The sequence below is a fragment of the Hypanus sabinus genome, chromosome 3 (assembly GCF_030144855.1).
Source record: "Hypanus sabinus isolate sHypSab1 chromosome 3, sHypSab1.hap1, whole genome shotgun sequence".
NCBI classification, from domain to species: domain Eukaryota; kingdom Metazoa; phylum Chordata; class Chondrichthyes; order Myliobatiformes; family Dasyatidae; genus Hypanus; species Hypanus sabinus.
Window position 1 is genome coordinate 155,799,641 of NC_082708.1, and position 27,382 is coordinate 155,827,022.

General features: G+C 40.7%; 1 protein-coding gene across 4 annotated transcripts in view; it reads left to right on the forward strand.

Moving 5' to 3' along the window:
* Positions 1-12,358: 12,358 nt before the first annotated feature.
* Positions 12,359-27,382, forward strand: part of LOC132391793 (SWI/SNF-related matrix-associated actin-dependent regulator of chromatin subfamily A containing DEAD/H box 1-like) — a 63,402-nt gene continuing 48,378 nt past the window's right edge. For all 4 annotated transcript variants that reach the window (XM_059965416.1, XM_059965417.1, XM_059965418.1 and 1 more), the window contains exons 1-3: positions 12,359-12,680; positions 23,072-23,246; positions 25,401-25,572. In XM_059965416.1, the coding sequence (XP_059821399.1) occupies positions 12,497-12,680; positions 23,072-23,246; positions 25,401-25,572 (531 nt within the window). In that variant the 5' untranslated portion in view covers positions 12,359-12,496. The remainder of the gene's footprint in view (positions 12,681-23,071; positions 23,247-25,400; positions 25,573-27,382) is intronic.

The window sequence follows — 27,382 nt, forward strand, 5'->3', positions numbered from 1 at the left end:
TGGAGGAAGTTCACTACAATATTTGTCACTTTGAGTCATTATGTAAAGAGAAGGCGGGGCTTCTTTGTTCTTTAGTTTTCCTTCTGAGATACCAGCACAAGGACTTCATCCCTAAATTTGTGAGATTATGTTCCACGGTTATTTCTCTAGCAGCGAAACACATTCTAGGACAAACTAACCAAGCATTGATTAGAGAGCGTATCCATAACATTACATCAACACAGTCTCTTCACTTGAAATTATCTTACCTGTACCTGGCTGGAAGCCCGAGAAGAATTTATTCATCAGATATGCCAGGAATGACAATAGACAATAGATAATAGGTGCAGGAGTAGGCCCTTCGGCCCTTCGAGCCAGCACTGCCATTCAATGTGATCATGGCTGACCATCCACAATCAGTACCCCGTTCCTGCCTTCTCCCTATATCTCTTGACTCTGCTATCTTTAAGAGCTCTATCTAACTCTTTCTTGAAAGCATTCAGAGAATTGGCCTCCTCTGCCTTCTGAGGTACAACATTCCATAGATCCACAACTCTCTGGGTGAAGAAGTTTCTCATGAACTCTGTTCTAAATGGCCTACCCCTTATTCTTAAACTATAGCCTCTGGTTCTGGACTTCCTCAACATTGGGAACATGTTTCCTTACTCTAGCATGTCCAATCCCTTAATAATCTTATATGTTTCAATCAGATCCCCTCTCATCCTTTTAAATTCCAGTGTATACAAGCCCAGTCGCTCCAATCTTTCAACATATGACAGTCCTGCCATCCCGGGAATTAAACTCGTGAACCTACGCTGCACTCCCTCAATAGCAAGAATGTCCTTCCTCAAATTTGGAGACCAAAACTGAACACAATACTGCAGGTGTGGTCTCCCCAGGGCCCTGTACAACTGCAGAAGGACCTCTTTGCTCCTATACTCAACTCCCCCTGTTATGAAGGCCAACATGCCATTAGCTTTCTTCACTGCCTGCTGTGCAGTAGCTCCCCCTTCACTAGCTATTTTGTTATGCTGACATTGAGGGAAAAGTTGTTGTCATGACACCATGTCACTAAGCTCCCCATCTCCTTCCTATATGCCTGACTCATTACTTGGGATGTAGCCCACTATATGGTGTCACCTTCAATATTATAGATGGAATTAGAGCAGATTCTGGCAATGCAGGCCATCCGCTCCAGATACTTACCTGGTGAATCTTTGCTGCACTCTCTCAGAATGAGAGTCATTATTACTGGCTAGTACAACATGAAATTTGATGTTTCGCAGCAGCTGTACAGTGCAGACATAAAACCTATAAATTATAAAAATAAATAGCACAAAAAAGGAATAATGAATTGGTCAGAAATCTAATGACGGGGGGATGAAGCTATTCCTAAAGCATTAAGTGTGGGCCATGATAGTTATGATCAAAATCATGACAGTCACCCTTTACTTCCTTTTTGTCCACTAGTTTTAGGGGGCCCAATTCAAGCAATCCTCCAAGGCTTAAAGCTCGGGGGTGAATGTGAAATATATTCTGGCCCTGTCTTCAGCACTTTGTTATTCAGCACTGTGCTCAATCATGAATCCAGTTGCGAGCAGACAGTCAGATGTTCCAGCATCTGACCTCTACATGTCAAATTGTGCACCTCACACTGAGAGACAAGGTGAGTACTGAATACTGGCCAGTTATCAGAGCAAGCTGCTGCCAGTTAGCATAGTATTAATCAAAATGTACTTCATTTAAAGGGTATATTTTTGCTGGACTATGAGAAAAGAGAAGGGAAGTGAGGCCGATAGACACAGTGGGTCTTAATATTAGCTCTGAGTGGTGAATGACAGGTAAAAATCAGGATATAACTGAAGTCTTGCATCTGTAGTGCATGGACAACACTGCCTCAGTTTCAGGAGTTTTTTCGTAATTATACTCTGTCAGCCAGGAAAAGTTCTTGAGTCATTTTTACACAAGTAGTTCTGCTAAAACATGCATATCCATAATGCAAACTAGTATAATGCCATTAGGGAATTAGGAAACACTACCTTCATTACCAGGGCTAAATTGGTTATAACACAATCATGATCAAGAAAGCCTATTTAAATCTGTGCTTTGAAGGCATCTACAGCCTATTCTGTTATGACACAACTTCCTATAATGCGAAGTTCCTTAGGAACATAACTATCATATTGACTTTCTATTAGGAGTCCTTTTGATAATGGAAGTCTACTCTTAAAGCAGAGAAATTATGAGAATCGATCATGCCAGCTTTTAACTAGTTAACTCTCTCCAGTGGGCACATTGGCTATTTAGGTGAAGTTGACTGATCAAGTCACGTTGCTGGGAGGCAGTATTACAGGTACGGTATATTATTTGGCTTGTTTATGATTCATTTCAGGAAGGTGTGTAACAGATGTAGGAGACCGACATTTTGCAGAGAAAATCCTTGGAGCAAACCACAGGGCCCTAAACTCACTGTATAATTCTTATGAGGCTTGCATTTATCATGTCTCATTTTCTTTTAAAACTGTGTAGGTCCTTTCACGGATGGATGTGGCTGTTGACGAGGCTGAACCTCTTGACAGGCATACACTTATCTTTGAAGCAGATCAATGTATGCTCAACAAGTTAATAAACAGAAACAATTATAGTGCCAAACTTGCAATTGTGTGTGCTGTGATCGCTGCATAGGTTAGAGGTGGAAGAATCTAAATCTTCTTTCATAATTTATATTGTTGTTGGTATTCCAACTGTGCAGGAACAATTGTTCCTCAAAGTATGGTTTGAAGAAAGAACTTGAAAGAACCTATGGTTGACTTTTCTGTCAAATTATTTCAACTGATCACCTTATTACTTTTAGGCTTTCAAACGAGATGTAGTCGGAGACTATGATAAATCAGGTGGAACTGACAATAATTCTGAGGCCCATTCCAGCTCACCAGCCCATCCCCCACCTCAAGCCCAATTTTATTGTTTTGTGCTGGCTGTACATTATCATGACATTTGCTCTGCACACCATCATTCGCCTCCACACAAAAAGTGCTCCCCTGTAGACCCTGAATATTTAAATAGGAGACATTAGCAGTCTGCCCCAGCAGGAATAATAAGAAGAAGAAACCTGGGAAACTTGTGTGTAGATTAAATGTCACTGCCACTCATTTCTTCAGTTGAAGGTACTGAATCATCACAGGGTAGCCATAGTAACCATATCCTGTCCACACTCTGGGCCTTGCATTGCAACTCTAACCAAATGATGCCATTTAAAAATAAACAAGAAAAATAAATCCCTTTGCAAATTTTGCATTGAAACCTGGATAAAGTAAAGCCTGTTTGAATTCCACATTTAGACTTCATTCTTCTATTTAAATGATCCATACATAAAGGAAAGATTTCCTTACAATTCGGAAGCATCTCTCTTCGTTAGAGTAGTCACAGCTGTCAAGTGAGCATGACCCAATAACTCATGAATGACAAAGTCATGAGTGGGTTATTGTTTGCCCTAAAGTGAATATATTAATACTGCATTGTTGTAATTATTCTACTTATAATTCAAGAAGCATTTCTTCCAGAATGAATTGACAATGTTTAGATCAACTTCTGAACATCATCATATATTTTTATATAACCGTTGGGCCTTTGCCTTCAGGAGCAAAGACAGGGAGTGCTAGTAGCCATGGAAGTAGGATGCAGGGGTTTCCAAAATGAGAAGTAAGATGATTGTAAGATGGTCACAAATAAAAAGCAAAATGACCTTTGCAACTGACTAGTGAGAAAATCAAATTTGGCACTACAAGAAGTAGTTGAGGTAAATATAATAAATTATTTAAAGGGGAAATGGAATTAGTAGACAAGGAGAACGTGAACAGGACAATGTTCTGATTGGGTTAGAAGTGGGTAGAAGCTCACTGTGGAGCTTAACATTTATGGAAGACACAGTTATCCACTGCTTTTGTGTCAGGATAGCTGTGGAGGTCATCCCATGCAATCTGGGCACAGATCAAAGGACATATCCTAGCCTAATGCAGTTGATTGACAGGTCTTTCTGAAACCTTTGAGAAGCTAACATGGCTGCTGATTGCATGGAGTACTTGTTGATTGACAGCTCAGGGTCAAAGTTCTCAAACAATGGAATTATATTTGAAGACAGTTTATATCCTGTAATAGTAACAGAACCACACATTTGCATATTTTTAAACCAACTCAGCAGGCTAGGCTCAGTTTTCATTAAGGCTTCTTAACGTCCATTTTTAGGGGGAAGCTAAATTGAAACTTATGTTGTGTAAGGACATAGAGTATATTTATAATATGCATTTTATGAGTCATTCATCTATCTTACATAAATTAATATATTTGATGTTGTGAGCTTGGAGTACTGAGTGCAGCTCTGGTTATAAGGAGGGTATCATTGGGTCGTAGAAAAGATTCACAAAGATGTTACCAGGACTGATGAGGTTAGACTGTCAGGAGGATCTAGGTAGGCTGTGGTGATTTTCCCTGGAGCTTCAAAAGCTGAAGGATGACCAAAATTGTGAGGGGAATATATAAGGTGAATGGTCACAATCTTAATCCCAGGGTAGTCAAGTCTAAAACTAGAAAGCATTGATTTACGTTTACTAATAACACTACTGTTGTAGCATATAGGAGGGAGACTGAAAATCTGGACAAGTGGTGCCATAACAACCTCTTACTCAATGTCATCAAAACCAAGGAAATGATTACTAACTTCAGGTGGAAGAACCAGAGGTCCATGAACTAGTTCTCAATGGAGGATCAGAGGTGGAGAGGATTAGCAATTTTGAATTCCTCAGTGTTATCATTTCTCAGGACCTATCCTGGGACCAGCACATGAGTGCAATTGCAAAGAATAGCAGTGCCTTTACTTCCTTAAGAGTTTGGGAAGATTTGGTATGATATGTAAGACTTTGACAAACTGCTATAGATGTGTGGAGGGGAATATATTGACTGGTTGCTTCAAAACCTGGTATGAAATACAAATGCCCTTGAATAGAAAATCCTACAAAATGTAGTGGATATAGCCCAGTATATCTCGGGTAAAGCTCCCACCACTATTGAGCATATCTACATGGAGAATTAATGCAAGAAAGCAACATTCCATGATCACGGGCCCCCATTCACCATCTTTTCATTGCTGCCATTAGGAAGAGGGTATTATAGGAGTCTCAGGACTCACACCACCAGATTCAGGAACAGCTATTATCCTTTAACCATCAGGCTCCTGAACCACAGGGGATAAATTCATTCAACTTCACTTACCGCAAAATTGAACTGTTCCCACAAACTTTGGATTCACTTTCAAGGACTCTTCATCCCATGTTCTCATTATTTATTGCTTATTTGTTTATTTTTTCTTTTTTTCTTTTCACACCAGTTGTCTGCTCTGTTGGTGAAGTCTTTCAATGATTCTATTATGGTTACTGGGTTTATTGAGGATGTCCATAAAAAATGAATCTCAGATTGCTATATGGTGACATATATGTACTTTGATAATAAATTGACTTTGAACATTGATTTAAAGGGGACTTGAGGGGCAGCATTTTCTACACAAAGAGTGGTGAGTATGTGGAACAAGCTGTCTGCAGAAGTGATAGAGGATGGTAGAATTGCATCATTTAAAAGTCATCTAGACAAATACAATGATAGGAAAGGTTTAGAAGGATAGGGATCAAATGTAGGCAAAATGACTGACTCGGCTAGGTGATTTAGGGTCAGTAACCACATTTTATGTGTTTGTCTCCAAAATTCATCAAGGATTCCCACCATTGAGCTGTTACGGATTTCTGACTGCTGCTGTCAGACAGGAGGTGCAGAAGCCTGAAGTCCCACATCAGAATATTAAAGAACAGCTACTTTCATACAAACTTCAGGTTCTTGAACCAACCTGCAAAACCCTAACCCTAACTCAGTGATAGAACACGACAGACCTCCTCTTGAACTACTGTGGACTCGGTTTTGTTCTTTTCTCGAAAGGTCTTGTTTTTGCAGAGACTTTTTTTCTTCAATGTATGGTACAATTTATATTGTGTCTGTACTTAGGTGCCTGTGATGCAGCTTCAATCATGTTTTCCATTGTACCTCATTGTGCAGATGACAACAAACTCAACTTAATGCCAACTATATGACCTTACGGATACAGCTCACTTTCAGACAAATGCATATATGGTATATGTCGAGAAGTGAAAACAAACAGAAAACTGGGATTTTACAGTAACATGCACAATATGCTGGAGGAAATCAGGTCAGGCAGCATCTACAGAAATTAATAAACAGTTGACATTTTGAGCCAAAACCCTTCCTCATAACTGGAAAGAAAGGGGGAAGACACCAGAATAGAAAGGAGGGGACAGGGGAAGGAAAGCAGCTAGGTGATATGTAAAGCCAGCTGGGTGGGAAGAAGGAACCTAACAGCAAAGGAGAATGGGAAAATGGGAGAAAGGGAAGAAGGAGGGGCACCAGGTGAGGATTAGAGATAAGAATCTAGAGTGCAGAGTAGAAGAGAGAAGGGAGAGTGAAAATATTTTACCAGAAGGAGAAAACAATGTTCATTCTATCAGGTTGGAAGCTACCCAGACAGAATGTGAAGTGTTGCTATTCCATCCTGATAGTGGCAAAAGTGGAAGCCATGCACCAATGTGTTGGAATGGAAACGTGGATAGGAATTTAAACGTTAGGCCGGGGAAATTCTGCTTTTGGTGGATGGAGTAGAGGTGCTTGACAAAATGGTCCCCCAATTTATGTTGGGTCTCACCACATCGGGAGCACTGGATACAATAGAGGATCCCAAAAGGTTCGCAGGTGAACTGTTGCAACCCCACCCCCCCCCCCCCCAACAGAATTGCAGGTGAACCATTATAACCAAATAACAATTACGGCACGGAGACAGGCCACCTCGGCCCTTCTAGTCCGTGCCGAACACTTACTCTCACCTAGTCCCACTGACCCGCACTCAGCCCATAACCCTCCATTCCTTTCCTGTCCATATACCTATCCAATTTTACTTTAAGTGACAATACCAAACCTGCCTCTACTTCTACTGAAAGCTCGTTCCACACAGCTACCACTCTCTGAGTAAAGAAATTCCCTCTCGTGTTACCCTTAAACTTTTGCCCCCTAACTCTCAACTCATGTCCTCTTGTTTGAATCTCCCCTACTCTCAATGGAAAAAGCCTATCCACTTCAACTCTATCTATCCCCCTCATAATTTTAAATACCTCTATCGAGTCCCCCCTCAACCTTCTATGCTCCAAAGAATAAAGACCTAACTTGTTCAACTTTTCCCTGTAACTTAGGTGCTAAAACCCAGGTAACATTCTAGTAAATCTTCTCTGTACTCTCTCTATTTTGTTGACATCTTTCCTATAATTCGGTGACTAGAACTGTACACAATACTCCAAGTTCGGCCTTACCAATGCCTTGTACAATTTTAACATTATATCCCAACTCCTATACTCAATGCTCTGATTTATAAAGGCCAGCATACCAAAAGCTTTCTTCACCACCCTATCCACATAAGATTCCACCTTCAGGGAACTATGCACCATTATTCTTAGATCACTCTGTTCTACTGCATTCTTCAATGCCCTACCATTTACCATGTATGTCCTATTTGGATTATTCCTACCAAAATGTAGCACCTCACACTTACCAGCACTAAACTCCATCTGCCATCGTTCAGCCCACTCTTCTAAATGGCCTAAAACTCTCTGCAAGCTTTGAAAACCTACTTCATTATCCACAATGCCACCTACCTTAGTATCATCTGCATACTTACTAATCCAATTTACCTCCCCATCATCCAGATCATTAATGTATATGACAAGCAACACTGGACCCAGTACAGATCCCTGAGGCACACCACTAGTCACCAGCCTCCAACCTGACAAACAGTTATCCACCAATTCTAACGTTATTACTAATAACCACAGTATTCTGTGTTAACTTTACCAAGCATGAATGATACAGTATATTCAGACTTTATCCAATTGGTAATGGTATTGGTTTATTATCACATGTACCAAAGCACAATGAAAAGCTTGACAGGCATACTGTTCATACAGATCATTACCGAAAAAGGTAAAACAAAAACAATACAGAATAAAATGTAAAGACTATATAGAAAGTGTCATGCAGGTTAACAATAAATTGCAAGATCACAATGAAGTAGATTGTAAGGTTATTAGTTTAAGTTATCATACAAAAGATTTGTTCAAAAGTTTGGAACAGTACGATTGAACATGTTCTTGATCCTATGATATGCCCTTTCAGGTTTTTGTAGCTTCTGCCCAATGACAGGGAAGAGAGAATGTCTTGGGTGGTGAGGTCTCTGATTATGTTGCCTGCTTTACTGAAGCGGCAAGTATATAAAAAGCCCATTGTGGGGAGGCTGGTTTCTGTGATGTGCTGAGCTGTGTCTGCAACTCTCTGCAGTTTCTTGCAGTAATATGCAGAGCAGGTGCTATAACTAACTGTAAAGCACCTATTCTGTAATCTCTTGAGGAAGTAGAAGTATTAGTGATGTTATAGCTAAGAAATTCCAAATGTAATTGAACCAGAACAGGCTGTTGGTGTCTTGCTTCAAACTGTTGATGATCCTGGTTGCTGTCATCAGTGTCAACACCACAGATGTAGATAGCAGCAAATGCATTACCACCACGCTCTGAATTAAATTCACTCAACTTCACTTGCCCCAAAATTGAACTGTTCCCACAAACTTTGGATTCACTTTCAAGGACTGTTCATCTCATATTACCAATATTTATTTATTATTTCTTTGTTTTTCTTCTTCTCTTTTTATATTTGTATAGTTTGTTGTCTTTTGCATACCAGTTGTCCACCCTGTTGGTGAAGTCTTTCAATGATTGTATTAATTATTGGATTTATTGAGAATGCTCACAAAAAGTGAATCTCAGATTTGTATATGGTGACATATATGTGCTTTGATAATAAATTTACTTTGAACTTTGATTTAAAGGGGACTTGAGGGGCAGCATTTTCTACATGTAGACCAAGTAGACCAAGCTGTCTGCAGAAGTGGTAGAGGAGGGTAGAATTACATCATTTAAAAGGCATCTTGACAAGTACAATGATAGGATTAAATAAACAGCTCTTTTTTCCCCATTGATATTGAGGGAAAGGTTGCTGTCATTGCACCATATCATGAAGCAACTTATTATTTGGGATATGGCCCACTATCATCTACAAATTTGTTACAGCAAAATCTGGCCACACAGTCATGAGTGAACAGGGAGTAAGGGGCTGAGGACACAACCTTTGGGAGTGGCAGTATTTAGAATAATCACAGCAGAGGTGTTACTGCCTATATTTGAATGATTGTGTTCTGTTTTTTTAGGAAGTCAAGAACATTGTTGCAGAGGCAGGGTCCAGTGTCTGGAGATCAGTGAAGAGTTTGCCTAAAATGATATTGAAGGCAGAGTTGCAGACCATAATGTTAATTTGGCGTAGGTGTCTTTACTGTCCAGATGCTCCAGAGATGAGTGAAGGGCCAGGGAAATGGCATCTGCTTTAGGCCTATTTTGGCAGGAGACAAATTTACAATGGGTTGAGATTGCCAGGCAGGCTGGGGCTGATGTACGTCTCTCAATGCAGTTCATGATGAGATATCAGAACAGTGGTTACGTGTTTTTCTTGGGTACTGTGATGATAGTGGTCTTCTTAAAGCCAGAGAGAACCAGAGACTGAAACAGGGAAAGGTTAAAAATGTTGACAATTCCCCCTGCCAGCTGATCCAAGGACATGGCCAGGTACACCACCTGAACCAAATGCGTTCTTCGTGAAAGCTACCTCATTTGCCATAAGCCATTTGGATTTGTACAAGGCTCTTAATCATGTCAGAATTTTGTGACAAAGTGCTTGGGGTTTTATCAAAGTACTCATGAAAAAAATCTTTTTGTCACGGGCATTGATCAAAAAAATGTGAAAGCCGAATCATAAAATTCACCTCCAAAAGCAGTCAAGGGAACAGAGTCTACAGACACACAGACCGTAGCATACACAGTCAAAGTCAAGTTAATTGTCATAGTACATTATCTGTAAGCAAAATTCACTTCACAGTTTCAACTAGGGTTGTGAATTGTATTTACAGCAACATCATGGCACATACAATCATAAAAGTAACATTCACAACAAAAGCACAAAATAATTGTTAACAAAATGGCAATCAAGAAAGAAAATGAATACTTTTGACTTATTTCCTGCTCTAATATCGAAAATGCATGACATAGTATGTGGCAAAAACTTAATCTTTTTCAAATTTTCCTGTTTGCTACTGAAAACTATAGCCTGTCACTATTTAAACTGCTCCCATATGGTTGATGAACAAGTTAAATGTCATAACATATTTTAATACCAAGGACCAACTATTTTGTTATGTAGAATTCAAATGATGTGTAATGGCTAGCCAGTCACTATAATCTGCTTGGATTTGCAGAAGGAACTTAATAATACTGGACAATTGGAAATCCAGAGAATAGCTTAAGAAATAGCTCAGCTAGAACTGAAAATTGACTACACAGGTTCAACTAGGGTTGTGAAAATAAGAAAAAGCTATTATATTTGCATGAGCACTTGAATTTTTTTTGTGTCAGAATGAGCCTAAGTGCATTTTCAATAAACCTTGATGTGCACTTTGGCAGAATGGTCAGAGTCAATTCAGGGTTCACAACTGTTCACACAACAGATAATAATAGAATCATAGAGAACAGAAACAGGGCTTTCTGCGCATCATGTACATGCACCGTCAAGTACCTATCTATATTAATCCCATTTACTTGGTTCATAGCTTTACATATTTTGGTGATTGCCCAAATGCTTTACAATGTTCTGAGAAATCTGAGAATATCTGCCTCTACCACTTTCTGAGGCTGTGTTCCAGATTTCAAACACCCTCTATGTGAAGCTCTTCTGTATATTCTCTCTAAAGCACTTACCCTTCATTTTAAAGCTATAGCCTCTGGTCTTAGATACCTCTGCCATGATTTAAAAAAAAAGCTTCTCAACCAGCCATGACAAACAAGTCAGAAGCTAGAACATCTTCTATGAAAATTATTCCAAGTTACAAAAATATGAACCCATCCCACAGATATTGCTGGAGTCTGTAAAGGATGATTACATTAGTTGTTCATTCATTGGTTTGTGAATTAGATTTCACAATTTAGACAAGATAAATTCACAAATTTATTTTGCAAGAGGACATTAATTAACTGGTAAATTTTTAATGACAATCCAATATTGCAATCATTAATATGAACAGTTGTTATTGAAAATCTGAATTATCAATTGAATTTCTGGACTGCCTCACCTTCCACAGCTGCCATGGGGGCTTTTTAAATAACGATTACTTTCCACCCAACCTTAGAGGATATAGCAAAAAGAGGAGTCAAAAATATTATGAAACAAAGAAAATAGCCCATCTGCCCACCAAAAAGCCTTAATTATCAAGCATCTATTTACACTAATCTGCCCAACATATTCATTAATCCTCCCTAAATCCTCACATACTCACAGAAAATTCTATTAACCTACCAACACAAGAGCCCTTAGAACATGGGAAGAAATCCACGCAGTCATCAAAACTTGCCCCCATTACTTCCATCTCTTTCACCGACCCTCAACTTCACTACACACAAATCACTGAAGTACCCAATGTCTCTCCTTCTACTCTCCACCCAGCCCCCTTCTTCTCCTCTTCAGCAACCCTTCCTCATCCACAAAACCACTCCACCCTTTCCTCAGAACCAGTGACCACTCTCCTCCTCACATACTATCCCCAAACCCCCCTCCTCCACACCTGCAACCCCACCTCCAGTCCCCTGCTCCCTCCCTCATCCTTACCTTAGATCCCCTGTTCACCCTCACCCCCCACTTCCTCATCTGCAACCCTGCATGGTGCCCTCCTTCACTTCCCAATGGCATCCTACATTACCTTCACTGTGCCCTCCTCCCCCACTCCATCTGTCTTCCTCCTACTCTGTCCACCCTCGAGCCCACCCCCGCCTCTCCTCACCTTCTTCTCACCCCTCATGCCCTCCTCCACCTCCTCCTCCAAACACCCTCATCCCTTTCCCCTTCCACCCTCTACCCCCCCACCCCTTACTCCACAACCAGTGTTCCTCTACTCCACCAGTCCTCCCTATCCAGAACCAGGGGCACAGTGTCAGAATAAGGGGTGATCCTTTGAGGCAGGGAAGGGGATCAGTTCCTCCCAAAACACCAAGCATTTTCTGACCTCACGGAGTGGCGGCAGAGAGTGACACCTCTGCTCCCGTCACTCTCTCCCTGACCTCATACGTCACGATTTCTCGCACCGCTCAGTCGGATTCATCCCACTCGCTAATTGGTTGCTCGGCCTCCTTGCTCGCCCAATCGGACGGGGGTTCACTGGTGGCCGGTCGGTCGGCATGCTTCGCGGGAAAGTCTGACCCGGAGTGGGGGCGAGAAGGGGGCCTGAGGATTGTGGTGTTGTGCCGACTCTGTCGCCCTACGCTTGATGCCGGCTGGCCGGCGGGTTCCCGTATTAACAGCCTCACGTTTCAGCGCTGGGTTCGAATCGACGGCCGGGCCCGGCTCCACATCCATGAGCGGCTTCAACCTCGATCGTTTCCGTTACCAGAAGAAAGGCGGCGGTGGTGGGTTGGGGAGTCCGTCCGGTACAGAGAATCCGGAGTCGGCAGGTGAGGACGGGGTTGGGGAATCCATGCGGAGCATAGACAAGGCAGAAGTGTTAAAGGGTGGATGCGCTGCGTGTGGCATCTCCCAAACCTACTTCCACCTAACATCAGCTCCACCGCATGTCTCTGCTCTCCCCACGAGTAGAGTTCTCTCCAAACTGTCCTACACGACTTCCCCTAATTATGTCTCCTTTCACCTCCCAGCCCCTCCACAACATTTCCCATGAAACGAACCCTTCTCCGCACTTTCATGATTGGATTTACCTTCTCCACCCCCCCCCCCCCAATAATATTATCCCCCGTGTTGTCTTCTTTCTCCCGGGGTAGGATCGGTTCTCTCTTCCAGTGTGGATTTACACACCCCATTTCCAATACTATAATTCTTCCCCTCTCCCATGCCTGTTTAATTCAATTTGATTTATTTGTTGTTTGGGTAGCTATTTAATTCTGCTTGCCAAGTGAACATTGTAGATTGCAAAATAATTTTAAACTCTAGGCTCTAGTCAAAGGCACATTCCATCGTAATTTTTTTCTAAAGCTAAAGAGCTCATTGAAATCTTTTTTTCTACTATTGCAACTATATTCCAAGATTAATGTCACAAAAAGCTCTGGTAACCATGCAAGATGGAGATGATTGTGTTTGAACATACCTAGAGGTGAAGTATTTGATGTTCCCAAGTCATTTCAGCAAAGCATACAAGAGAATGAATCTTGCACCCGGTATGCTGTTCTCAGATATTGCGTAGTACAAAACTATGGAAAATGAAGACCACTTCTCAAAGCTCAACTTCTTTTCAGCAAAATCAGACATAGCTGATCAAAAGTACTGCCTGCTTGAATATCCAGACAAGTTTTTAATTATCTAATAGAAAGACATCAGACCTAACCTTTTGGCCTACCCTGTCTGTGCTGGCCATTAGATACTTATTCCTTTTTGTTGGCCTTACTGGAGTGAATAGCCAGATGGTATTTTAATTGCTCATCTAAATACTTAGATGTTTTGAGAAACCTGCCTCCACAGCCACTATTATTCTAGGTTTGAGCTACCTCTGAGTGGAAAAGATTCTTGTATATCTTCCCTCTAAAGCTGCTACCCAAAGTCGTCATAAAGTGAATTTATTACCGAAGTACATATATGTTGACATTAAAATAAAATAACATTTACAATAGAACTATACATTAAGCCTGACAAACAACTAATGTGCAAAAGAAGAGAAATTGTGCAAATACAAAAAAAATCCTAAGAACAAGTTGTTGTGCCCTTGAAAGTGAATCTAGGTTGTGGAATTAGTGACGTTACTATGCCTGTTTCGAGTCTAAACCATGTTCAAATTTTTGCCTAGTAGTTGTTACTGCACCTTGCAGTGTAGAACCCAAAGCTCCTGTACCTCCTGCCCAATTGTAGTAGTGGAAAGAGAATGTAGCCTGGATAATGGCGGGCTTTGATGTGTGCTGCGTTCTTGTGGTAGCTCTCCACATAATTATGCTGAATGGTGGGGTTTTGCTATACTGGACTGTGCTAGACTTTTCCATAGCTGGATATTGGTGTTTCAACACCAGTTGTGATACAACCAGTTAGGAACATCGGTAGAAATTTGTCAAAGTGTTTGGTGTCATGTTGAATCTATGCAGACTTCTAAAGAAAGTAGAGGCACTGCTGTGCCTTCTTTGCAATGGCACTCGTGTGCTGGTCCCAGGACAGATACTCTTATATGTTTATGCTAAGAAATTTACTGACTCTCTCCACCTAATGAGGTCCCTCATGAGGACTCCTGGGCTGCCATCTTCTTCCTCCCGTAGTCAATTATCAGTTCTTGGTTTTACTGAAGTTGAGTGAAACCTTGCTGTTGTGGCACCATTCAACCAGATTTTCAGTTGCCCTCTTACAGTTGCAAGAAAAAGTTTGTGAACCCTTTGCAATTACAGGTACTGGTTTTCTGCCTTAATACTCATAAAATGTGGCCTGATCTTCATCTAAGTCACAATAACAGACATGCAATCTGCCTAAACTAATAATACACTAACAATTGTACTTCTTGTTGAGTACACCATTTAAACAATCACAGTCTGGGTTCAAAAAGTATGTGAACCTCTGGGGTAATTTATTGTGTGCCATACTCTGCCAGAGCCTCGGCGATCACTTTTTTTTCAAGTGGTTGTCGTGGAGGAATGATTCTGTGAGTGGTCCCCCATCTCCTCACAGCGCAGTTTTTTTTTACGAGACCGAGTGGCAAACTCGACACTTAACCCGGCACAGATGGAAAGTGTGCCCGGGAGCGGCCCGACTGGGTTTGAACTCAGGAACCTTTGCTCGGGAGTCCGGCGCAGATGTCACTGAGCCACCAGCTGCAGTAACCTGGGGTAATGCCTTCTACAAATGTTGTTTGGAATTAGGCATTGCAATCAATGAGATGAGATTGGAGGTGTGGATTGTAGAAGTGCCCTGCCCTATAAAAACACAAACAGTCAAGCTACTGACAACCTGCTCTTCTCGAGAAAGATCTGCTTATGTGCACCACGCCTCAATCAAAACAACTTTCAGAGAAACTTAGAATTGTAGCGATGCATGTAGTTAGAAAATATGTCAGCTGTTCCTAAAGAACTGAGTGTTCATCAATCCACAGTAAGAGAAATTGTTTACAAATGGAAGAAATTCAGTACTGATGCTATTCTCCCTCAAAGTGAGCATCCTGCAACGATCACACCAAGAGCACAACATGCGGTGCCAAAGGATATGAAAAAGAACCCAAGGGTAACAGCAAAAAACAGCAGGAATCTCTAGAACTTGTTCACTCCCTGTTTGTGTATCCAGTATAAGAAAAACACGGAACAAGAATGGTGTTCGTGGAAGGACACTGTGGAGGAAATCACTGCTCTCCAAGGAAAAAATTGCTGCATGTTTGCAGAAGACCACCTGGATGTTCCACAACACGGCTTTCAACGGATGCTGCCTGACCTGCTGAGTTCATCCAGCCTTTTTGTACGTCTGGGGCAATGTTCTGTGGACAGATGAGACAAAAATTGAACTTTTTGGCAGAAATGTGCACCGTTATGTTTGGAGGAAAAAGGGCATTGCATACCAACACCAAAACCTCATCCCAAATGTGAAGAATAGTGGAAGGAGCATCATGGTTTGGGACTGCTTAGCTGCCTCAGGGCCCCGCTAGCTTGTAATTGTTGAGGGAGCAATGAATTCAAAATTGTATCAAGATATTTTACAGGAGAATGTCAGGGTAGTGGTCTGTCACCTGGAGCTTAATGGTAGTTGGATGATGCAACAAGACAATGATCTGAAACTCAAGAGTAAATCAACAACAAAATGATTTAAAAAAAAAAGAAAAATTGTGTTTTGGGATGGCCAAGTCAGAGTCCAGACCATAGCTCAATTGAAATGTTGTGGTTTGACCTGCAGGGTATCCCGGAAATATTGATGAGCTGAAACAGTTTTGTATGGAGGAATAGTATAAAATTCCTCAACAGCGCAAGTCTGATCAGCAGCTACAGGAAACATTTGGTGTAGATTCTACCAGTTGTTAAATATAAGGGATCACATACTTTTTCCAGTCTGGCCTGTGATTGATTAAACAGTGTGTTCAATAAAGACATGAAAAGTGCAATTGTTTGTGTGTTACTAGTTTAGGCAGATTGTGTGTCTATTATTATGACTTAGATGAAGATCAGGCCACATTTTATGAATACTTAATGCAGAAAACCAGGTAATTGCAAAGGGTCACAAACTTTTTCTTACAACTCTATGTGCTGATTCGTCACTACTTTTGATTTGGCCAACAATAGTAGTATCATCAGCAAACTTAAATAGGGCATGGAGCAGTACTTTGCCTCACAATCAGTGAGTAGAACAGGGGCTAAACACACAGCCTTGTGGTCTACCAGTCCTGTGGAGAAGATCTTGTTGCCAATCTGTACTGACTGGGTGATGAAGCTGAGAATCCAGTTGTATATGAAGGTATTGAAGCCCAGGCCTTGGGCTTAGTGATGAATTTTGAGGGGACAATAGTGGTGAGTTCTAAGCAGTATTCAATGAACAGCATCATGACATTTTGGCCTTTATTATCCAGATGTTCTGGAGCTGAGTGAAGAGCCAGTAAAATGGCACCTGCTGTTGATATGCTTTATGACTAACTTCTCAAAGCACTTCGTCAAGTGGATGTTTAAACTCATTGCTTAAACCTATGTCTGCTTCTGCTTACAGACACCTCTGCTTGAGGAATGTTTTGCACTATCTGTCTTTTACATCTGTTTCAAATACTTCAATCATTTTACTCCATTGCCTTCTGTACATAGAATACAGCTTACTCTGAATCCAAATTAGCAGCATTCTCTGCAGTAAAATCATATCCTCACCTTAATGAAGTGCACACAGCAGTGCAGCTGCTGTCTATCTTATGCTTTATATAGCTGTTCTTTTCCGCCCCTTGTGGCATCCTTTCTTTAACATTTTTCTGTTTTTTTTTTGTTTTCTCGAGGCTGAGTTGCTAGCGCAAAGCCCAACCCAGCACGAATGGAAAGCTGCTGGATTTGAACCTGGGACCACTCACCTCAAAGTCCAGTGCAGATGCCACTACTCCACCAGCCTGTGCATGTGCTTTATATAGTTGTATCTATAATAGTACTATTTCCTGGTTAATAAAGGCAAGCATCACACTTGCCTTTCCTACCACCTGGATCAGTTCCCTTTTTTCTTTCGGGGATACTTGGGACATGTACACCGAGATCTCTCTATGCAACATTTGCAGATTTTGAAAGTTCTGTGTGCCGATAGCGGAGAGAATGGATGTTTATAATGGTGGATGAGGTGCCATTCATTTGTACTACTCAGTATTAGTGTTGAAACATTTTGAAAGTTTTGGCAAGGAGAATATTACATCACACTCTTGATATGTGCCTTTTAGTTGATTGACCCTCACCATCCAGGTCATGCCCCCTTCTCATTACTACAACATTTTGGGCACAGCTTCTTCCCCACTGCAGTCAGATTTCTGAATGACCAAGTACACTACCATTTTATTCCTCATTTGCACTATGTATTCATTTCTGTAACGTAGCAATGTTTAGATATTACACTGTGCTGCTGCTGCAAAAAAGCACAAATTTCACGCCGTGTTTCATAATGAAACTGATTCTGACTGGGATGTCAGGAGGCAAATGGCTCTTTCAGATTCTGATTCATTTATTTATCACGTGCATCAAAGCGTACAGTGAAATGCATCGTTTGAGTTAAAAACCAACACAACATAAGGATATTCTGGGGACAGCTCATAAGTGTTGTCACGCATTCTGGCACCAGCATAGCAACCCGACAGTGTCCAGCAGAACAACACCAGCAGCAGCAACAAAACAGCAAAACAAGTCCCTTTCTTACCTGCTACCCACCCACCCACCCAGAGGTATCATTACATCATACCTGGCCTTTGAACTTCTGTTGCAACCATCATATTTAGAGGGGTTGATCCATTTGAGTATCAGGTTAGTGTGGACTTTTGACATATTGGTCTTTATAAGTCAAAATATCAAATACAGGTTTCCCCCACTAACAAAGGTAGAGTGTTTCTATGAAACCGTTTGTAAGCCGAAATGTTATAAAGCGAAGAAGCAATTGCCATTAATTTATATGGGAAACATTTTTGAGTGTTCCCAGAACCAAAAAATAGCCTACCAAATAACATATAAAACCTAAAATAACATGAACATACAGTAAAAGCAGGAATGATATGATAAATATACAGTCTATATAAAGTAGAAATATCATATGTAAGGTGTAGTTTCACTTATCAGAATGGGGAAGTCAGCAAGCCAAAATCAATTTGGAGGGAAAAAAATAGGCACGTACATGCATGCGCACACAACTGCCTGCACAAGGCTTCACGGTCATGGAGGTCTTTCTTGGGGTAAAGACTCTTATAAAGCAGGCGCCTTTTTTTCGTAAAAGCGAAAATCCTCTTTGGTTAGCGAATGCAGGTACTAATGTAGGTCTTTTGTAGCAGCAAGCTGTCGTAAAGCAAACATTTGAGAAATGGAGGCCACCTGTACAGGAATTGGGATGTGGTTTTGAAATTGTATAAGATGTTGCTGAGGTCTAATTTGGAGCATTATGTGCAGTTTTGGTCACCTACCTACAGGAAAGATAGAAATAAAATTGAAAGAGTGCAGAGAAAATTTACAAGGATATTACCATGACTTGAGGACCCGAGTTATAAGGAAGGGTTGAATAGGTTAGGACTTTATTCACTAGAGTATAGAAGAATAGGAGAAATTTGATCGAGCAATACAAAATTAAGAGAGGTTTAGATAGAGTAAATGCGATCAAGTTTTTTCCATTGAGATTAGGTGAGACTAGAACTAGAAATCATGGGTTAAGGATGAAAGGTAAAATATTTAAGAGGAACATGAACAGGAATTTCTTCACTCAGAGGGCAGTGAGAATGTGAAAGGTGGTGCCAGTGGAAGCAAGTTCCATTTCAACATTTAAGAGAAATTTGGATGTGTACATGGATGAGAGGAGTATGGAGGGCTCTGGACCGTGTGCAGTTCAATGGCACTAGGTAGGTTAATAGTTCAGCACTGACTAGATGGGCTGAAGGGCCTGCTTCTTTGCAGTAGTGTTCTATGACTAATGAAATTCTGTTGATTGTCGAGAGTTAGTGACTTGACTCTCTTTTTGGAGATGGTCAATGTGTAGCACTTTTGTGGCTTTAATATTACCAGTCAAATGCTGTGACTTGTGTGCCTAAATTTTGGCTAGGCCCGGATTATGTGGATTGATCCAATTACAAAAATGACGCAACAGTGACTATACTTCATTAGGAATTTGAGGAGAACTGGAATGTCACCAGACTCTCAAATTTCTATACATGTCCCATTAAGAGCATACCATCTGGAATGGAGGGGCCACTGCACATGTATTGATAGCTTTGTGGCAAAGTTTGCGGATGATACGAAGATTGGTAGAGGGGTGGGTCGTGCTGAGGAAGTCCTGATTGCATCAGGACTTAGACAAATTGGAAGAATGGATTAAAAAGAAGTGGCAGATGGAATACAGTTATGTTGGGAAATGAATAATAAAACATTTTGCTAAAAGGAACAATAGTGTGGACTAAATGGGGAGAAGGTTCAAAATCAGAGGTGCAGAGGGACTTGGGAGTCCTCCTACAATACTCCGAGAAGGTTAATTTACAGGTTGAGTCTGTGGTAAGGAAGGTATAACCTACTGTAAGGTTCCTCTGCTAAGGTAATGGCTTCTCTGTAGTAGCAATGTTTGGGTTATGACTAGAAATAAATGGGGGCTTTGTGCTATCCAATGAGAGGCATGTTGTTCTTGTGTGTCTGGGAGCAGGGATTGGCCTTTTGTTGGGGAGATGAAGAGAGAAGACGCAAATAGTGTTGGTAGACCACTGTTTGGAGTGGACTTGGAGCAAGGATTTGAGGGTCATTTACACTCAGGAGGTCAGCGGGGAATAAATGGACAGAACCGAGAGTTCCAACGTTGTACATTAGACTGTTTTATGAGAATGGGCCCTTTTCCTTTTTTAAAAACACAAAATGCTGGCAGAACTCAGCAGGCCAGACAGCATCTATGGGAGGAAGAGTAGTGACGACATTTCGGGCCGAAACCCTTCATCAGGAGGGTTCTGATAATGCTGTCGAAGAGAGTCCAGGGGAAGTTCACAAGGATGATTTTGGGAATGAAGCAGTTAACATATGAGGAGCTTGTCGTGAAGGGTTTCGGCCCGAAACGTCGTCACTACCTCCTCCCATAGATGCTGTCTGGCCTGCTGAGTTCTGCCAGCATTTTGTGTTTTTATTTATTTCTAGCATCTGCAGATTCACTCGTGTTGCCTTTTCCTTTTTTGTTTCTTTACTAATCATATAGTCAAATTAAGAATTATAAATTATTCGGGGTCCCAGACAGTCCTTCCAGGTGAGGCGACATTTCACCTGTGAGTCGGCTGGTGTGGTATACTGCATCCGGTGCTCCCAGCGTGGCCTTTTATATATTGGTGAGACCCAACGCAGACTGGGAGACCGTTTAACTGAACACCTATGCTGGGTCTGCCAGAGAAAGCAGGAACTCCCAGTGGCCACACATTTTAATTCCACGTCCCATTCCCATTCTGATATGTCTATCCATGGCCTCCTCTACCGTCAAAATGAATCCAAACTCATGTTGGAGGAACAACACCTTATATGCCGGCTGGGTAGCCTCCAACCTGATGGCATGAACATTGACTTCTTTAATTTCTGTTAATGCCCCTCCTCCCCTTCTTACCCCATCCCTGACATATTTAGTTGTTTGTTTTTTTTTCTCTCTCTCTGCTCATCACTCTGCCTGTTCTCCATCTCCCTCTGGTGCTTCCCCCCTCCCTCTTTCTCCCGAGGCCTCCCGTCCCATGATCCTTTCCCTTCTCCAGCTCTGTATCACTTTTGCCAATCACCTTTCTAGCTCTTAGCTTCATCCCACCCTCTCTGATCTTCTATCATTTCACATTTCTCCCTCCCCCCACTACTCTCAAATCTCTTAACTATCTTTCCTTTCAGTTAGTCCTGACGAAGGGTCTCAGCCCAAAATGTTGACTGTGCTTCTCCTTATAGATGCTGCCTGGCCTGCTGTGTTCCACCAGCATTTTGTGTGTGTTGTAAGAATGATAATGCTCAATTGTGTAATCACATATTGTGTACTGTTTGTTATTTTGTGGTACTGATTTGTAATGGGAACACATTACGCAGCATCTACCCAAACAAGATTTCTCAAGTTTGGCCGGATTGGGGATTGTCTTCCCCAAGATTAAGCTGCTAGCTTAGGACCGAGGGTTACAAAGGCAAATGCTGAGCCTTTTTTAAAGACACCAGTCCAGCTGTACTTGGAGTATTGTCAGCAGTTTTGGGTCCTATATCTCAGAAAGAATGTTTTGCCATCGAAGGGAGTCCAGAGGAAGTTCACAAGGACGATTCTGGGAACGAAGCAGTTAACATTTGAGGAGTATTTGGCAGCTTTGGGCCTGTACTCACTGATTTAGAAAAATGCGTGGGGATCTCATTGAAACCTACCAATTGTTGAAAGGAATAGATAGGGTGGATGTGGAGGGGCTGTTTCCTCTAGTGGGGATATCCAGAACTAGAGGGCACAGCCTCAAAATTGAGGGCTGATTTTTAGAACAGAGGCAAAGAGGAATTTTTTTCATCAAAGTAGTGAATCTGGAATGCTCTGCCACAGACTACGGTTGGAGGCCAAGTTCATGTGTATATTTAAGGCAGAAGTTGATCGTTTCCTGATCAATCAGGGCATCAAAGGATATAGCGAGAAGGCAGGTGTATGGGGTTAAGTGGGATCTAGCATCAGCCATGGTGGAGCAGGCTGGATGGGCTGAATAGCCTAATTCAATGTTTAATGGTCTAGTGATTGGAAAAAGCTGCAGGAAATTGTAAACTCACACAGCTTCATCATGGGCACCAGCCTCCTCCACATCCAGAACAGCTTCAAAAGGCAATGCTTCAAAAAGGCGGCATCAATAATTAAGGACCCCCACCACCCAGGACATGTTCTCTTTTGCTACCATCAAAGAGGGCGTATAGGACCCTGAAGGCAGGTGCTCAATGTTTGAGGAGCAACTTCTTCCCCTCCGCCATCAGATTTCTGAACGGACAATAAACTCATGAACATTGCTCACTATTTTTTCCACTCTCTTTTTGCACTACTTATTTAATTTTCTTTTTTTATATATACTACATATTTAATTTATAGTAAGTATTCTGTATTGCACCATGCTGCTGCTGCAAAAACAAATTCCATTATGTATGACACACCGGATTCTGATTGTTACATTCGCTGAAGAATAGCAAATGGAATTAAACATTATTCCATAAATTAGCAAGCATCCCATCTCTGTCTTTATGAAATGAAGTCATTAATGTAGCAGCTGTCAGTAGTTGGGCTTGCACCTCTGGGCTGGGAAACTGTTGCATTGATGCCCTAGGGCTGTGATGATGAAGTCTCAGCAACCACTCTTCTATTGTGAAAGGTATATATTTTCATCAAATGGAGATTTTTTTCCCCCCTCTTTAGCCTGTTGACTTCATATTATTCCTGAATGCTACTCTTGGTCAAATGCTGTCTTGATGTCATGGGCTGTTACTCTGCCTCAAGTTCTTGTTTGCTTTAAGCCATGATAAGGTCTAGCATAGAGTGATCCTTGGAAAATGCCAAGAAGGTATCAGTGAATGGATTGTTGATGAGTGAGTAGGTGCTGCTTGATAGAATGGTCAGTACCTCATTGCTTTGCTGATGAATGGGATTAGACTAGATGATAATTAGCATAAACATTAACACATCTTTTAAGTAGCTTTAAAAATATTTTCTTTTCTTTAAATTTGTTTAGTGACAACTATACCAGAGACACCGGAACGAAACCAGAAGAATGTTGTATCACATTTCAAGAGAAATGGAAAAGGAGTTCTTTTTCTAGACTCTGATTCTGAAAATGAAGAGCCCATTAAGAACACTTCACCCTATTCAGAAGTGAGTGGAAGGCCAAAGGATTGCATTGAAAAAATGTAAGGAATATTTTTATAACATACGTTGTATCATTATTTGGTTTGCATATTTGCCTGAAATTTGTATTAGTGTTATAGGGTGATTACCAATTTATGTTAAATTTAACAAATTTCAATTTTATCATCTTATGTTTCATTTTGGGTTTTTACTGCTCTATCAGATTTTCAGTATTTTAAATACATTTTACTCTTTGTGAATCACAGTTGTATGTTTCAGTTTTGGGGGTTTAAAAATTTCATCAACCTTCACAATTTTTATTGACTCGTGCATTTTAAGCAGCATTAAACATCCTTATGGTTTTCTTTCCCTGTATTTTTAAAGCTACCAAAGCACTTCTGTCCTGGGTCGGCCACTGAATGACTTGCTTTGTGCAACATGGGTGAAATAAATAAATTTAAGTTGTTAAGAATGAAATAAGTTTTGTGAAAGGTATGATTCCAGCAATTGGAGTTTTTTTTCTTTGTCCTGTTGACTTCATATTGTTCCTTGTTAATGTTTGTATCACAAAGAGGACACTCTTACAAACTTAAGGTAAAATAATATAAATTATGCTTGTCTTGAGTGATATAATAAATATACTGATGAGGTCTGAGAGACATAAAAGACAATATGTGGAAAATGTATTCCTTTTCCTCTCTGTTTACCTAATTATTACATGATTAAAAGTTGTGAAGCAGGCCAAGAATCTCAACTTTTTGAAGACATTTAACAACAGGGATTTACTTTTTACAGTGAGTTTGTTGTGAGCATGTGATGAGTTGTCTCTGGAGTGTTTGCTCAGTGTTGGCTATGCCATACTAAAACGTACAGACTAGTATACAGCTGGAAGCAGAGGAGAGAAAGAATTACCAAAGCAGCCATCTGAAAAATTAGTCATTTTGCACTGGTTAAAACGCAATGCCTTCTAATCCCAAAATACAAAAGGAATAGAAACTATTCCTAACATTGTACGGGACATTGGTTGAATCATGCCTGGAACCCCATGTACTTTCCTTTAAGGCAGTTCAGTGAATGGTCGCTCAGTAGTTATGGGTACTTCAGTTGGTTGATTTACAAAAAAAAGTTATGCTGTGCTTAATTGGAGCTTTTTTTTCTATAGAAGAGATCTTAGTAAAATGTAAGATTATAAAAGTGGGGTTGATGCTGACTTCTTATGGATTGTGTAACTCTAGGTTAAGAACATAAGAAATAGGAGCAAGAGTAGGCCATCTGGCCTGTTGATCCTGCTCCACCATTCAATAAGATCATGGCTGATGTGACCATGGGCTCATTTCCTCCTACCTGCCTTTTCCCCATAACCCTTAATTCCCCTACTATGCAAACATTTATCCAACCTTACCTTAAATATATTTACTAAGGTAGCTTCCACTGCTTCATTAGGCAGAGAATTCCACAGGTTCACCACTCTTTGGGAAAAGCAGTTCCTCCTCATCTCTGTCCTAAATTTACTCCTCTGAATCTTGAGGCTATGTCCCTTAGTACCAGTGGAAACAACTTTCTTGCCTCTTATCTATCCCTTTCATAATTTTATATATTTCTATAAAATCTCCTCTCAACTTTCTGAATCCTAGTGAGTAGTCCTAGGTGATTCAATCTCTCGTCAAAGTATTTTGTGAAACTGTTTACTGAATTATGCTCATTGAGAGGTTAGAAAGTATTCATTTTACTGTACTGTAAATGATTTATGCATTGGTTTCCATCCATCGACTTGACAAAGAGACTAGCTCTGAAACACTGCAAGATATAGTTGGCAATGGGTTAGGGATAGATTAGCTGTCTGCTAGTATCCCTATTCAAAATTACCATTCCCCTCCTTTTGAAGTTCTGAGGTACATCCGCATGCCAGGGACAGGTACTCTACCAGATTAAACTCAGTAATAATTCATATTGACTCATTTTCACCATTTCCAAGAAAAAAAACTTACTGTTTTTTGAAACATGTTTATTTGTATTTCTGATTTTCTGCACCAGTAGGCTGTTTGTTCATTGAGTGCATTTCAGATTGAGACCTGTTGTATAGTACGAAGAGAAGTAAAACTTTGGAAGGTAGGGCAGGAAAATTGAGTTGATGTATGATAATGGAGAGCCTCTGTGTTTCTTTATCGTTATTTGTTCAGACCTGTATAAAGTTTATTCACTTATTTAACTTACAGAAATGGTGCTATTGACTTTCCGTCTGAAAATGTTTTGCCAGAAGCAAATGGGTCATCCTTAAACTGCAGCAACTCATCTCATTTTAACACTGATTCGGAGATCAGTACAGATACAAAATTAGAAAAACTGACAGAAGTATTTCCTAATAGAACTGCTGATGAGCTAATGCAAGTAAGTAGATTTATATAATTTTTAAAATCAAGAAACTGTGAAACTAAAAATCCAACTGTTTTACTGATGTGCCTCAGGTAATTGAGCTCATACATTAGGAGTAATACAAGTTTTGATCCTTGGTTTGTGCTGGTATTAACTAGCATAATGGTTTCTGAGAGCTAAGGAAGGAAAAGAAAGCATCTTGTTATCCAGAGGTTTGCTGGTTTAACAAAGTGCAGTCAAGACATAGTCCAGCTTCCTTTATAATATGTAGAGTGGCCAGTCTGAGAGGTTACTGTCTTACATGTGCTTGTATGGAGAGAAAGTAATTTTCACAGATTGATAGTCAAATGCATGGAAATAGCACCTTTTTTTAAATTTTTTTTAAATTTTTAATTTCAAGCTTTGTGGTGCAGCATAATATGAGGAAACCTGGACTGTCACTATTTTAGAATTGCTAAAGGGTTGAACTTTAACTATGGATTACTCAACACAAGTACAGGAGGTGATTTTCTGTAGCAATAAAAATATTTCTTTAGTCTGTGGAGAGAAGAGCAGGGTTTAAAACTGAGTTACTGAGATATTAAGAGCCATGATCAGCTTGTGAGATTCCAACTGGTTCTGATAATTTGAGGATACAGTGACACATTTGGGTGAGTACATGATTGCAGCCCCATAACTGAATATTAACTATCCCCCAAGGCGACCCAGAAAAGCATTTTTCATAGTAGTGCCACTATATTTTTGTAATGAATAGTTGTAACTAGCAAGCAATGCTATGAATTAATGGTCTAAAGAATGGGGGGAAAGTCTTAGCAAATTGGCACTTGGAAAGTGTGGGGAGAGCATTAGTTGATAAATGAGAGGTATGGTAGGTGTAGTCATTATAGAGGAGTATGAAGTGATAGATCTTTGCAAGCAATCAGTATATTAAGATGTTAATGGTAAAGTTAACATTTCTGCAAAAAGAAAATAAGTGCAAGTTTGAGGCACGTGAAAGCAGGTACATATTTTAAATTTTGCAACAAGGCTGATACTTGGCAATAGAAAATCGTAGTTTTCCAAATACTAACAACTTAACATAGACCATAGAATAGTAGAGCACAGTATAGGCCCTTCGGCCCACAATGTTGTGCCAACCCTTAAACCCAGCTTCCCATATGACTCCCCACCTTAAATTCCTCCATATACCCGTCTAGTAGTCTCGTAAATTTCACTAGTGTATCTGCCTCCACCTCTGACTCAAGGCAGTACATTCCACGCACCAACACTCTGAGTAAAAACTTTCCTCTAATATCCCCATTGAACTTTCCACCCCTTACCTTAAAGCCGTGTCCTCTTGTATTGAGCAGTGGTGTCCTGGGGAATAGGCGCTGGCTGTCCAGTCTATCTGTTCCTCTTAATATCTTGTATACTTCTATCATGTCTCCTCTCATCCTTCTTCTGTCCAAAGAGTAAAGCCCTAGCTTCTTTAATCTCTGATCATAATGCATACTCTCTAAACCAAGCAGCATCTTCGTTAATCTCCTCTGTACCCTTTCCAATGCTTCCACATTCTTCGTGAGGCAACCAGAACTGGACACAGTACTCCAAGTGTGGCCCTACCAGAGTTTTATAGAGCTGCATCACTACCTCACAACCCTTAAACTCTATCCCTCGACTTATGAAAGCTAACTCCCCATAATCTTTCTTCACTACCCTATGTGCCCATGAGGCAACTTTCAGGGATCTGTGCACATGTACCCCCCAGATCCCTCTGCTCCTCCACACTACCAAGTATCCTGCCATTTACTTTGTACTCTGCCTTGGAGTTTGGCCTTCCAAAGTG